Raw genomic sequence first — 14,900 nt, 5'->3', positions numbered from 1 at the left:
ATATTCAGCGTATATGCGCCAAATTGCTCCGGCATGGCAGTAGGCGTCACTGCCAATTTTCGACTAATATGTCAGAGAGCGGTCACACACCTACCCTTGTTTGAGGTCGCGCTACACGTACTGCGTGTACAACCGCGATTGTGCACCCCGTATAGAGTTCGAAGGAGGAAACGTAATTCAGCCAAGTTATATTGGTTCGACAACGTACCACACCCATGACCGTCGAACATAATTAGTCAGACACGATCTTGGCGGTTCCCTTAAGCACACGTGCTCGTGTTACTCGATATACATTGCTTGCACTTATTTCTCGTTATCATGTACATTGGATGATTGGAGAGTTGTTGTATTAACTTGATTTTTGTGAAAAAGTATCGAGTTGAGCAGTGCTTAATTAATTTTTAATTTTCAAAAACTGCAAAAAATCTTTTCTTATCAAAAGTTTTTGTCAGTACTTTTCGTCTAAGTGCCCAAAATTTTTTGGTAATAGCATCGTTAAGGAAGTATTGCCACTCCATGACACTTAAATATATTAAATGCACAGATTTTTGAAAAGGAAAAAATTATATAATGTAACGAGTAAAAATTTTGTTGACGTTTTGGTGATTACCTCACAGCTTTTACAGATGTACGTAACGAATTACGTAAAATTGTGCGTAAAGCAAACTCACTAGTAATTATTTAATGTTATCATCACCTTTTTTCTCACCATTATCTGCAGCCTTTACACTCAATCCATTTTATTAAAAAAAAAAAAAAAAAAAAAAAGATAAAATATAGCCCTATAACTAAACGCCCTCAGCAGAGATGAGCCGAAAAACGATGCAAGCTGCGATGTTTGTTCTCCAGTAATACATATCGCATTGTATCCCACATGAAGTCAAAAAGTGCGTTTCAGTTACCCTTGCAGATAGAGGAGCATCAGCGGCAATGTGCTTCTCTATTATCTCTTGTATCTCTTTTTTACGATGCCATATGTCTTCAATATAATACACGAAGGTCCTGGGCTGGGTGCGCTTTCGTACTTTTGCACCATGTACGGGGTGTAAACCTCGCCGTTGTCGGGGGGCAGCTCATTTGTCAGCCAGCAATCTGTACGGCAGATAGTTAGGTATTAGTAGGTACAACACACATATACAAAATGGGTGTACTTTGACTCTACTATTTATACCACTGTCGAAATATCTCCAACCCACAACTAGGAAATTTATTCCTTTTTATTTTTTTTTTTCAAGAGATGCGCACGGGATATTTGATAGCTGCAGTCAAAACACATGGTGCGTAACGATGTTTTGGTACTGTTAGGGGTTGCACACTGTCATTAAAAATTTTTTTAGTAAATTATGTTTGGTTTGTAGTCACCTACATCTTCAGCTTTTTATTTAGTTTTGTATTTATTCTCAAATAAACTGCTATTATTATTTTCTTCTCTTATAATTAACCGTGAGTAGAACTAAATATTTATCAGAGTCTATCAACTATAAACAGAAATTTTGTCAAATTTTATCAGATGTATAATAAATACAAATACCCATTTCAATAAATTTAATGTCTCTTTCTCGCTTCTTCTATCACTAAGAAAGAGAATTAGGTGCACTTACACGAGTTGTAATCGTATATTAACACCATTACATACCCTACTACCAGATAAAATCACGACAGTAAATATATGTGTTCGTGGTGCCAAGCCCTGGAACGTGATAAGAAGTCACAGATGCTGTGGATGGGGATAATATAAGGGTTCGGACGTCGAGTCGGTGTACACCTACGCGTATTTATGTGTATTATTTAAATGCACCCAAAGGAGTCCTTCGGCCATCCACATCCAACGTATAGTACGTATTTATGGTGTCTGTTTGTGCATGCATATGTGATGTGTAAGAGTGTAGTATAATGTATGACTCCAGTCTGCGTTTAAAGTTAATCATGGCAGAGTCAATTAGCTTTGCATGAATAATACATGACATCATCACTTAAATACAGTAGGAAGGTTATTTTTTATTTTTTTTTTAACCCTTTTCATTTGAACAACAGTTAAAAATCTTGAAAACTTGTATGAGTTTCTTTTTAGTTGGTAATGATCAACGACACAATCTTTGATAAATTAAAAAATAAAGTACGTAGAATTTCTACTTATTTAAAATATCGCCGTATTCGTCATGAAAAATACTAAAAATCTAAAATATTAGATAGAGTAAAAAGTGGCCAGAAAAATCCAAAAACACGTCTGCGCTCTCCCCTCCCTCAAAAATACAGCTCCACAAAAGGGAGCATTAAAGAAGGGAACTCATCTTTATAGCGTGCACACTCGTGTGTGTAAAAAAAAAGAGAAAGAAAATCGTAGAGAAACATTTTCATCCCCCCTGCAAGTTGTGCGTACACAACGTCAATGGGCATCGTATCGGAGGGTGCGTGCGATGATCGCGTCACATTAACCAGCCAAGCGTTCTATGAGCGGCTGCTTTGCCTTCCTATACATGTATACAAAGGTTTGAGTATGCATCGGACGAGCAACGACCGCACCATCTCCGAGAGTACGACGATGTATGCAAGCATCTCCCGTTGCCAACAACCCCTCCTCATGTGCGTATAATACGTATATACGGGGGGTGCCGAAATAAATGATGGCTAATTATGTACGCGCAAAGCGTGAGTGTAATCGAGACAAGTGCGCCTGTATTCTGTACCTATTATACTCACTTAGGTATTATATTATACATATAGTTTGGTTTTGCCTATTTTATAAAGAGAGTATTACTTATTATTTTATCATCATCATTATAGTGCAATAATGGTTGATGCTGTACTGGAAAATAAGATGTATATAATATTCGAAGTACAAAATAAGAGGTAAATTTTTTGGTATGACTGCTACAGAGATGTATTTTAAGTATAAACATATTTTCATGCAAGCAAAAAGTGCAATCACCAAAAAAGCATTCCTACTAATTCTAAGGTAATAAATTTTTTAATGAAATATAAGAGTATCGATAAACTTACACGTATTCAATTAAGAATTACACAATTAAATTTACAGACTAATCCAAGAAATTTACTCTCAACCGAGCTCAAATTTGATCTTCCAACTAGAAAACATGTAGATTTGATGAAATACAGCTATTTTGTATTTTAATGTACTTGATATTTCAGGACAAAAAACCAAATACAAATACGAAATTTGTTGATGTAAATAAAATGATATTAATGTTTTGATTAGTTTTTGCTCCAATCATTAACTTATCAGTATTACCCGACATGTAAAACGATATCATAATTTTAATAAATGCATTCACTTAATGTCTATGCTAAAAAATCTGCTGTAAAAATTAAATTAAAACCCTATTAGCAATCGGTCTTAATGAAAGCTCTGAGTCACTATGCGTGCAGAGTTCGGTGGCCAATGCATCCCATGTGCACATATAGACAGCCTTCAGCGACTGCGGTCTCTCATTGAAACCTTGGTACCTATACGTACACAGCACTCGGCAACTACGGTACGGTGCAGTGTGGCGAATGGAAATCGGCGAACTAAACACCGCACCGCCCGCCATTAAAATGTTTACAAAGACAAGTATAAATTATATTTCTTGGGCATAAAGTTCGCCATCTGGGAAGTCGTGGCGTTATTTATGAGACAGGGTAAACACGAGGCGCTTTCTCTCTCTCATATTTTCGTCCTCTGCATGCATATACATGTATACGCTTTGTTGGGCTTCTCGCTTACGCGTATATGCATTATACACAGATATGGAGGAGGAGAGAAAGAAAGGGAGGAGGCGCGGAGCCTGCAGAAGCGGCGGGGCGATGATTAATTAGCGTTTGATGAATATGTATGAGAGAGAAAGAGAGAAAGAAAAAGGAGGTGGAGGTGGGATACCGAGGACTATGTAATATATAGTGGAGGCCTTTTCAACAATGAAGATGCCATGTATATATATATATATATATATATATATATATATATATATATAGGTATACAAAGGGGGTGGTACACTTTTTCCTTTCGCTTTGGATGAACTGCAGTTTTTGTTGATTTACATGATGTTACCTATTGTTGTTCACGGAAATTTTGGTCAAGTAGATTTTATGTACAAGTATACTTAAGATTTTGTGGCGCTTGACTGCCCATGTGATAGGGGATCGTCGGATACTTTCACCATACAATATAAGTAGTCTCAAATATCAACGAATTTCTTCCTATTTTAAATTAATACACCGATGTAACTCTAAATGAACCAAATGATCTATTAAATTTCCAATTTGTAAAATAACTAATTCGATCTACAAAATTGACATTTTCTAAGTCTTTTGGATATGTATTGATATATCTGAGTTTGGCTTTTAACTATATGTGTTACTAGGATCACTGGAGCAATTCACGAAAATAAAAATATACAAACACTCGGTCCAACTCTTGATTGAGATCAATGTATTTAACAAATCATTGACACGTCAGCGGAAAAAGACAGAGTTGTTAAATCAATACACACCAACCTCTTGAGATCATCCTCAAAAAATCTAGGCACTGTTACATCATTATGATTTAAAGGCAATCTTCGCGTCCAGATCCAGGTCAAAAGACTCGGAAAAATTCGCATTTTTACACATACTAGTGGAAAAATAGCTAAATACGAGGTTGGAGAGAGACTTACGAGTTTTCGTGGTGGTGCACACTGTATTATAAACACATATAGACGTAACAGTAGACGGGCAGGTCCTGGAGATCTAAAAAAAGGCCAGTGGATATCTTGTTCGTGAGAGTGAGGAAGAAATAATGTTTATGATATGAGGTCTTGTATGGCGAGTGAGAGAAGAGCGGAGGAAAAAGAAGAAGAGCAGAGAGCATCAGAGGCGCACACAATGCGAACAATGCGGTGAGCCTTGCTATACAGAGAAGAAGGAGTGGGGGAGAGAGGTTGGCTTACGTAGGAATACAATTACATTATGAACTCAATTACCATTTAAATGGAAACAAACGTGAAGCGCTGAAATTCGAGGTTGGCCGTACTTGGATTTTACCGTATCCACGAGAATATAGATGTGTACTACTTATATCTACCTATATATCTATTATCTGGTGTATGTGTTTGGAGTAGCTTCAATGTTATATGCACCTGTCATTTTAATTTTCTTTACAGGTCTTCTTGATTTTCATAAGGTGATTCTTTTGTGAAGTCCTTTTGTCAATACAATTGAGTTTTCGATACGTCAAGATTCGTCTTGATGACTGCTTTCTGGAAAAGGATTTGATTTTTATTTATTGCGTTCAAATAACAAAGTAAATAGCTTAGAATGAGATTTACCTATTCGGAAAAGATTCAGATACAAAAGAAAACGATTGCTTTGTGTTCATTTGTTCAAGTCATTATGATGATTTTTACATTGCTGCTATTTTACCATATTATATCCTTCTCTTACAATAGTTGCTTTGAATCGACAAGGGTACTGTTTCGTCTCAAGATTCTTACTCAGTACTTAACCCGTCATGATTTCACAAAAGAGTAACTGCTTATTTTCGCTTCTTCATACAAAATCCATCCATCGTATATCACCAATCGTGCAAAATGTACAAAAGCATCAGAAATGACTGTCAAAAATGTCGACCACGCTTAAGTACCGAGTTACCCCCAAAATTTCTATGCAACGTCAAAACATTACAAATATGATGAAGCATCGCTAGCACAAAAACGCACACACTCATGCCAGGTAAAAGATGAAAAAAAGAAACAGCATTAAGTCAGAATTGATCAATGATTCTGACAGTACGCCCATCGGCGGCTACTGGTCGTTTTTCGCATTTTTCACTGGAAAAAAAAGAACAAACAGAAGATAAAAGGGGAGCAGTGTCATATATATACATGTACTGTAGGGACACAATAGGAGGGCGTGCAGGTCTGTTACTATATGTGTAAACGCCGTACGCATATTCTCTTCCTGCTGCGGGATAGTTTTCGGATTTTGGACTGCGGTGAACGTGTCAATATTTTTTCGTTTGCATTGTTACATTGGGACTACTCGTATACACCACAATACGACGTGGTACGCTACAAATGTTATACCACAGTTTGGGTGGTATCCACGGATGAGCCATTGATCTGATCTATACATGTATAGTAACCGACACAATTCCTACGAAATCGTTTGAACAGTGCGTATTGCGATGTATACTCTATGTACATAGACATTTGGTGGTGGTAATGGTCGTTGCAGGAATTGTTACGCATTTGAAACTTTTTTACACTGGTATGAATGGACCTTGATGTTCAGAGTTTGACTTTTGATGTATGGATGGAGATTTTTTATTAATTTTGTCAAAACTCTGACATCTATGTATGTTGTTTTCTTTATGGCTCATTGATAGACATTGATTAAATCGTAGAATTCCTCTTTTGATAAGTGTCTAACGACTTGTTATCTTTTGTTGAGCAAAATTATGTTCACCACACAAATCATAATTCGTTCAGTTACAGGACAATATCATCATCATTATCATCATCATCTAAACTTAATGAATCGTTACATAAACCATAGTTATTAACTTAAATTTCATAAAAAACATCAAATACCGTTCAATCAACATTTAATTCTCATGTATGATATTTACATCAAGAAATTTCCAAACTTAATTAAATTATTAACATTTTCCGAGTAGAAAACAAGGTATTCCATCATGAGAGCGTGACACCCCACACCAACCCAAAATAAGCCAGGCGCACCTCAGGTATACCTATTTCTGGTTCACCATCCTTTTATATTCTCATTTCTCCACTGTGCTAAAATCGCTTCATAAACCATCAACAGCCACGCGCCGCACAATGCGGTACCAGCCCGCTCTGTAGCGTACACGCAGTGCGAACATACGGCACCACGGGATGCCAAAATACATATATACACATGCGTATGGTTAGCCATCTCTCTAATACGATATAGATACACGTGACAAAAGCTGTGGCTAACTTATATACTAGCAGCGGTGCATGTGTGTCCGAGAGGCATTCAAATGGTAATACCCCACGGCCTTAGTTCCCGTAATATGTATACCTTATGACGATGACCTACACGCATATATCCACGACCCTATGCAGGGTGTATGTATATACATCGACGACGACACAGACCCCTCCTGCGTGCAGAGAAGGTGCTTGCACACGTACGTGCTGCAGAGGCACGCGCAAACCCGGAGAATCAGAACAAATATTGGCAATATCATCCCTCTGCTTTTCCACGATGTGTGTCCGACATTTTGGTCGTCGTTTTTTTGCTTATTTTTCCTGGCAACCAGAGCGAAGAGAGAAAATCAAGAAATAAGCGAAGCAATGGATGGCCTCCACTGTACCTAGAGCTTTTTTTTTAAAACTAGAGATAGCGATTCGATGGAATAAGTGAACGAACTAAATTTTTTATTCTCATTTTAAAATACGTTACTATGGTATTGCTCGTTATGCGATTGTTTTGCTTTGAAATTAATAAAATTCATTTTGTCGGTGCAATACGAGTCTCCAATGATAAAAAAAAAAGCGAGATTGACAAATGAAAGGAAAGGTCAGCCACGGTGAAGTTCCATGTACATTATCACTGCTATTTCACCAGCTGCTGAGGTATTTGCACTTGAAAAGCCGATCGTTCTGAAATGAATAGGTGCAGAAAATGCAAAAGCCGATATCTGACCGAGCAGGATATGGAAGAGGCTTAAGCTCGAGCCAAAGGTATTCAGTGGGAAATGGAGCGTACGATATATAGAGATGAAAAAAGAAAATGAGCGAGTTGAGAAGAGAGATTATTGAACAAAGGATCGTTGTTTTCGATTGATTGGCTAACCATCTGACTGACTGATAGGGTTACTGATTCTGTGCAGACATCAAATACCCCCTGCTACGATGCGTGGGATATAAACACGTATATAATTAAACTGCACTCGAAAAGGATTGGTAGAAAGCAAAGTGGGCAGCGTATTATAGATACACTATTTAAGATTTTTCGTACTAACTTAATGTGGTGCAAAATCCAGGACATGTGGGTAAACTCTCTTCTTTCGTAACTCAAGTTTGACGTATCATTGGGAATTATCATAACTTGCCTAGAGATGCTCGATTGGGATACGAAAGATCTAATTGGGTTTCCATATCCTGATCATTAATGTTATTATCATTACAGCTTTTGGATCAAAAAATGTTTCTTGTCAATCCATTCTTCTCAGGAAAACTTTGCTTTCTACGTTATGTACGTACCTATACGTTTAATATTTGTCGGCACAGCGAGTCTCTCTGTTCCATAACGTTTACGGAAAACACATCTCCCTTTCGAGATTCTCCGGACACGCACGCGCTCGCCTCTGTACAGGGTACGAATTATAAGGAGGGACGCGATGGTAGCAGCAGCACATCACCCGGAGAGAAGAGAAGAGAGATGACACGCGTAATCGCGTAATCGCGGCGCGTGCTGAAGTTCGGATCGGGGGGGCTTTGCTGCGTGCGCGCGTATACTTACGCGTAGTACATACACATTCGTATGGGAGACATAAATGTAGCGGCACTGGCTCCTCTGACACGTGGAGGTTACGTTACATGTATACAGGCTTGGGGTGTAAGGCCTCGATCTGCCGCGCGCCTTGAGTCAACATCGATCACAGGTCGTTGCTTATATACATAATATACTCACACTCCTCTCTCTCTCTCTCTCTCTCTCTTTCACATGTACAGATCTCCGACAATCTGCTGTGTTTCTCTTAAGATTCGGTATACCTACATACTCTGGGTTGTTGTACTACTTACATAGCACGTGATTGTATACGTACATGCAAGCATGGCTTGTCGCCCGTTCTCAAACGTCGAGTGTGTTTACCGTCGAGCTTGCAGATGAGCTTTAGTTAAAACACAAAAGGTGGAGGAGGCGGTCGAGATCAACGGGGGACAAAATTTTCAAGTGCACCCAAAAGTAAGATCTCGTACTTTTTTTCTCATGTTCTCTATTGTACTATTTGGCAGATTAAAATTAAAACTAGGGGGGGTTGGAAGTGCGACGAGGTTATACATACATACATACATACATGTGGGATTTTTTATTGGAAAATTTCAAGCTTACAGTGCACTGAGAGTTAGTAAGTAAATAGTAAAGCGCGATGGTAATAATGCAATCAAAATTTTCACGATGCATGACATGCAGTTACAGTCAAATTTAATTTCAGGGGATAAAAATCATCCGCTATTCAATACCAACCAAAGGAAAATAGAGAGGGAGAGAAAACACGGTTGCGTTGGTTTAATAGGCTAATCGGCAGCCAAATGAAATAGAGAGATTTAAAAAAGATTTTCCAGCTCAGCGGCGACGCGGTCGACAGAAGCTTAATCCTCTTAGCACATCGGAGTTCGCCCGAGCAACTGAAAAAGAAAAATAAAACAAATCACAGGCTAAAACGAGCGCGATGAATGGGGCTGTGTTTTTTAACGTCGATTCGCGTCTTGGCATTGTGTTATTCCCATCGCCCCATATAGTGTCTGCAGTACGCGGTGACGTGTGTTCAAAGTCGAGCACCTTATATATACCTTATATGTATACATCCCGTCACTTAAAACTAGCTCCCAAAATCGTGCACACCCAGTGGACATCGGACACGACGATTTTATCTCACAGCATATCCGAGGAGAAGAGAGGGAAAAAGAGCAATCGGTTCTGAGACCGCGGCGACGGACCATGGTGTGTGTAATATAGGCGTGTGCGCTGCAACACCAACGGCACGAGTCGGCACGTGGCCGGCTGATGGGACCGTCCCATCCGTCTCTCCATAGGCGTGCGCTAACGGCATTATGCACGCCTCGCCTCGCGCCTATTACCAACATTAATCTAAGCTCTGAGATATACGTCAGCGTCGATACCTATATATTATATTGGACCAACGCGAGGACCACCTACGGGGTTAAGGCAGGCGTCGATTGGAATGAAAGTTGCGCGTACGTAGTGTGTGTTTTGGAAATTTAGGCGCTACCCATGGGTGAGATTTTTCGGGGGGATGCATGGTAATTTTCTTGAGGGGGATTAGGATGAATATTTTGTGATTGCGAGGGATTACGCGTGTGATTGAACGAGAAATTGATTTATATTTATCCGAAAGGTGTTGGTGTAGTGTGGTGGCTGGATCATTTTTTTTTTTTTTTTCTTTACCTTATACGGTTTAATTATAATTTAATTTGATTTCTGCAAATCCACCTCACATGCCAGAGCTGTATTTACTACAAATACCCATCAATACGAGGTGGGAAAGATTTAGTTTTGCTGGCAGGTATCAAAAATTCCTATTTGCGAACTTTTGCAATATCAATGAGAAAATTTACAGCGACAGGCCAATTTATTAATATCATATAGACCGCAGAAAGCCGCAATAAGTCAGTAGCACTTGAAGAGAAGGAGAATCATAAATCGCGTGGTGAGTAAATCAATGAAGCTCTTCGCTCGGCTTGGTAAGTGTAATAACAGGGTCTCAAAATCTTACGCGCAAAGTCAATGATCTAATCTCTGGGGTGACCTGTAACAGCAGCTAACTTCGGTCCCACTTTACGGAGTGAATAAGTCACGGACGGCAACTTACTCCCGTTATCGTGGAATGTTATACGCTTGAAATTGCCACACCCTGCGGGCGCTCGTCGTTCGACGGCTCTTGAAAAAGTGCTCGCTTGGAGCACACGGATCTCGTACATAAGACTCGGGCTGAAATTTTAATCTTCGAAGCAAACTAAGACTCAGTGTTAAATGCCGCCTTTGATATACGATAAGGATCTTCCGTTTGTAATCACATTCTCGAGTGTGTGAGATTTTTTTTCAGACCTGTGGATTTTCTGTAAAATAATAATAGATAGGGTGGGTGGTACCATGTTTTCGGCGATTGAGACGAACTGCTTGTTGTGAGATTGGTTGACGTGAGATTTGTTTTGAAGTATATCTTTGAAAAAAAAAATTATAATAGAGCAACAAAGATCTTACAGACGTGTAACAAGTAATCTTATGCTCGTTTGTTCCAGACAATCATGGACATGATAGTCAAGTCCGTCCGCAATCCGTACCCTGTGCCAGATCTATCAAGGGAGGGATCGTGGGCCGCCGGTGGTCCAATACTGAGTCCAAATGTTTGCCCGAATGAAAGACGATGGTACTCAAAGTTAAAGCCCCACGAACGGCTTTTCTCACACCACACTCTAACCAGCGCTCGAAAGAATCATTTTTATAGCTGCAACAAGGTGAGTTCAAATCACAAAACCATACCTATGGGCTTTTTGTATTATTTCATAAAGCTGCATTGCAAAGATGTGGGTGATTTAATTTTGAACCATTTAAAAATTTACAATAGTATAGAAAAGTGTTTAGTAGGTATGGGTAACTGAAACATGTAGGGAAAGACAGCAATTATCTTTTGAATGAGAATAATAAATAAAACCAGAAACATTTTTTTGCTGCACATTCAATCAAAGTACGGCGAATTAAAATTTCCTTAGATTAAAAAGTTGATGATTTCGTAAATTTTTTTATAATATTGTAGGTTCCAAAGGATTATCTGGATTCGATGTTAACTTCTGTTTATTCGCACAAAGACGACTTATTCGTACCAAAAATGTACACCACAATGCAGCCAGAAGCTTTGTACAAGGAAACGTGGCGAGTTTTACGAAACGAAATTAAGGTATTTACTCAAGAAAGCATCATCAATAATTTATTTTACTTGGTTAAGGAGTTAGCTTATTAATAAAACAGCAATACTCATTTAATTAATATTAAATATAATGCTTTTGTTACTTGCTCCCTGGTCAATAAATTAAGTAGCACGGCAGAGAAAAACTTGTTAATAAAGAGCTGTATCTGAATAATACAATGACATGTCACTCTTAATAAAAAAATTGTGTTTTCCCGTAGTAATTATTATCCATCAAGTACACATTTTCGGAAAACTCAACTTTAAAAGAAACAATTTTCGACAATTATTTCACAACAATGTGGAAAGAATCCAGTAAACGGAGGTACAATATAGCTTTGCTCTCGTTATTCGTGACGACGTTGTCTTTTGCGCCGGTATCGAGATAAGTACTTGGTTTTATTAATTTACTGCTAAGCGCGAGGCAACAGTGAGGATGCCGGGTTTTTGATAAATTTTCAGTCACGTTTAGAGAGCGTGTCGGCAGATTAGATAGTGACGGCTTCTTCTCTAGACGCAAACACTAAATTTAAATAAAACTCCCGGGATGCTTGCGACCTGTTTACCTACCGCTCACTTTGAGTCACGCTCCTTTCAGCTACCCGTCTGACGCTCAACGTAGTGAATGAGAAAAATTATTTTTTCCTCCTTTCGAGCACTTTGCCGTAAACTTTTCCTCTTCGTTTTAAAGTATTTGACGAGCATGCATTTTACATTTCAAATCGAGAGATGCGGTATGCATGCTGTAACGAGCATTTTTGTTTGAAAAAACTTTTTCCGTGCCATTTAGTTGAAGTTGAAGATAAGATGGTTTATAAAACGCACGTAAAATATAATCTTATTTTTAAGCGATTCAATACTGTACGAGATAGTGTCCTTAGTTTTGATAATACTGTTGGTAAGTTAGGAACTGAAGAAGTCCTTTTTAGTGAAAAATTCTTAATGCTAGTAAAGTTATTTTGGTACATACAATTATACTAATAGCCAAGGTATATGTATATTTTGATGTGCTCTGATAAGACGTAATCTCCATAGAATATGATATCTTACGGTTGTCTCATATTAAAAAAAAAACCTCAAAATTCTGTACATGTGGCCAATCGATTTTTCCGCAGGTATACTCGAAGCCACCAGTACCTCTCGGCCACGAGATCAAATACGCCGACATAAAGGCAACACTAGCAGGCGACCACCAGAAACCAGAATGGTACTTTCACAAGCGACGAAACGTTCACCCGAGCAGTCTTCAGTTAGCCGCTGAGGGGCCGCATACGGATCGCACTAATCCCGGCTTCAGCAGAAAAATCGACGGGACGTATTACAGCATCTAAATTATAAGGGCATGTTTGCCTTCATATTTGTATTCCCTTACAAAAAAATTTAAATTAAATGTATACTTGACATTCTAAATTAATCACATGCCAGCCATAAACACAATTTACTAATAATAAACTCCTACATAAATAAATACTACTTGTATACTGCTGTTTATTTTACTTCATGCTACAAAAAGAAAAATAGAAAAGAAGCTTTATGCGTACAAGATTAACACGAATCCATCTTTACAGGTTACACTCGTGATAACAAATTTAAAATATTTTATTTTCTTCTGAACCGATACATCATTGTCATCGTGATGATTTCCATCGAAGAGTGATAGGTCGATGGTCATCCAACCAGAAAGCTGGTGCTTGTACAGCTTAAACTATATGTGCAGGTGTAGTTTTTGATTCTCTAAAAGAAGATATTTACCTTTTATATGTTTGATGGACAAGTAACAGAATGATATAATATTTAATAATCGTGTAGTGTAGATAGGGTGATGTGAGATCGCAATCGAAAGATACTAGCACCCACCCGTTATACGATAGCTGAGATCGTGTTTACATTAATATCACAGATCTGATCATGTGCGCTGACAAATTGGCTTGGCAAGATGCTTATCTCGCGTTTATGTTACACGCGTGCATGGCCTAGCAAGACTTATACCACCAGAGACGAGGGTAAGGCCTGGACTCACCGTTTGATCTCCCTCATAAGAATAATGGGAGTTGTAGCTTATTTCATAACGTAAAGTTCTTATTAGTTTTCATTTGTTATTAAAAAAAAATTTTTTTTTTAATATATATTTTTTTTCAATCATTGCATAAACAACAAATTTCACTGGATCACATATCTGATAATTACATGCATGTATGTCATGGTTCGCCACTATTGACATTATATTCATCAAATATGTGTATGACAATAAAACTACGTATAGAGCACTACCAGCAAAAAAAGAAAAGATAAACAACAAAACACCATACCTTCATTTTTTTGACTTTATTGTCCAGATTTTAATTTTTACATTCATTCGTTTGCCTTCGATAAATTTCACGTTATCCTTTTCATCCCTCGTACGTATGTATTTCCAAAAACCTCATGTTTAGCAACAAAGACTCACATATCTCTTCTTGACACATCAACATATTCCGTATACAGATGAAATCTTTCACGTACACTGACTCAATGCGCGAGGAGCCAAGGACTCCACTCGTCCTATTGTCTAGTAATAATCCTCCTTTGCAATAAGGTTGCAGTATCTCATAAAATAGTCACATACATATATTCTGCAGAATAGTAACGTATAAATTGGCACATATGTTCTCTCCCATCGAAATATCATTTACACATTACCCCATCTCGCAGCTACTGTTGCTGGTCGTGGTGATACGAAATGGAATAAGAGATGACACACAGCTGACCTCTTTGGCTTCTTTCTACCCCTGTGGGTATTCGTGAAAGGGTCAGTGCTGTGCCTCCCCTTGGAGCTTCTGTGGTCCGCATTGACTTGTTTTTATATTAGAGGAAGATCCTATAATCCGATAGTGATTGGTACACCTATATACATAGGACAAGAGACGATGCTCTGTTTGCTCCTGAGGAAGAGAATCGAATATGCTCATGCTGTGTTGTAGAAAATCTATTTGTATAAATATGCGTTGTTCGCTGTTGTTTTGGAATGACTGACACAGCATCAAATGACTTAATGATTATTTTGTACTAAGTGTCTCGTTCTTCACTCAGATCAACAGGTGTTTGTTCACAAAAATCGTTTGATTAATGATACGTAAAAAAATTTTAATTCTTTTCGTAAGAAAGCAGTTGGATCCTTCCATAGCTCAATGTGTTTTTATCACGAAACCTGCATGCCATTCGCGATGAAATTTATATACCCTGA

General features: G+C 38.2%; 1 protein-coding gene across 1 annotated transcript; it reads left to right on the top strand.

The window, feature by feature from the left end:
• Window positions 1–8,913: 8,913 nt before the first annotated feature.
• On the top strand, window positions 8,914–13,008 carry LOC106639653 (cilia- and flagella-associated protein 276). Its single transcript, XM_014353361.2, has 4 exons — window positions 8,914–8,934; window positions 11,013–11,228; window positions 11,528–11,668; window positions 12,793–13,008. Exons 2-4 carry the CDS (start codon window positions 11,019–11,021, stop codon window positions 13,006–13,008), a joined length of 567 nt encoding a protein of 188 aa, XP_014208847.2. The 5' UTR covers window positions 8,914–8,934; window positions 11,013–11,018.
• Window positions 13,009–14,900: the final 1,892 nt, after the last annotated feature.

The sequence above is a fragment of the Copidosoma floridanum genome, unplaced genomic scaffold, assembly GCF_036245765.1.
Source record: "Copidosoma floridanum isolate Cflo_tuat_1 unplaced genomic scaffold, Cflo_Japanese_pri ptg000030l, whole genome shotgun sequence".
Classification (NCBI taxonomy): domain Eukaryota; kingdom Metazoa; phylum Arthropoda; class Insecta; order Hymenoptera; family Encyrtidae; genus Copidosoma; species Copidosoma floridanum.
Note: the sequence above shows the minus strand (reverse complement) of the source record. Positions and strands in the feature narration are given on the sequence as shown.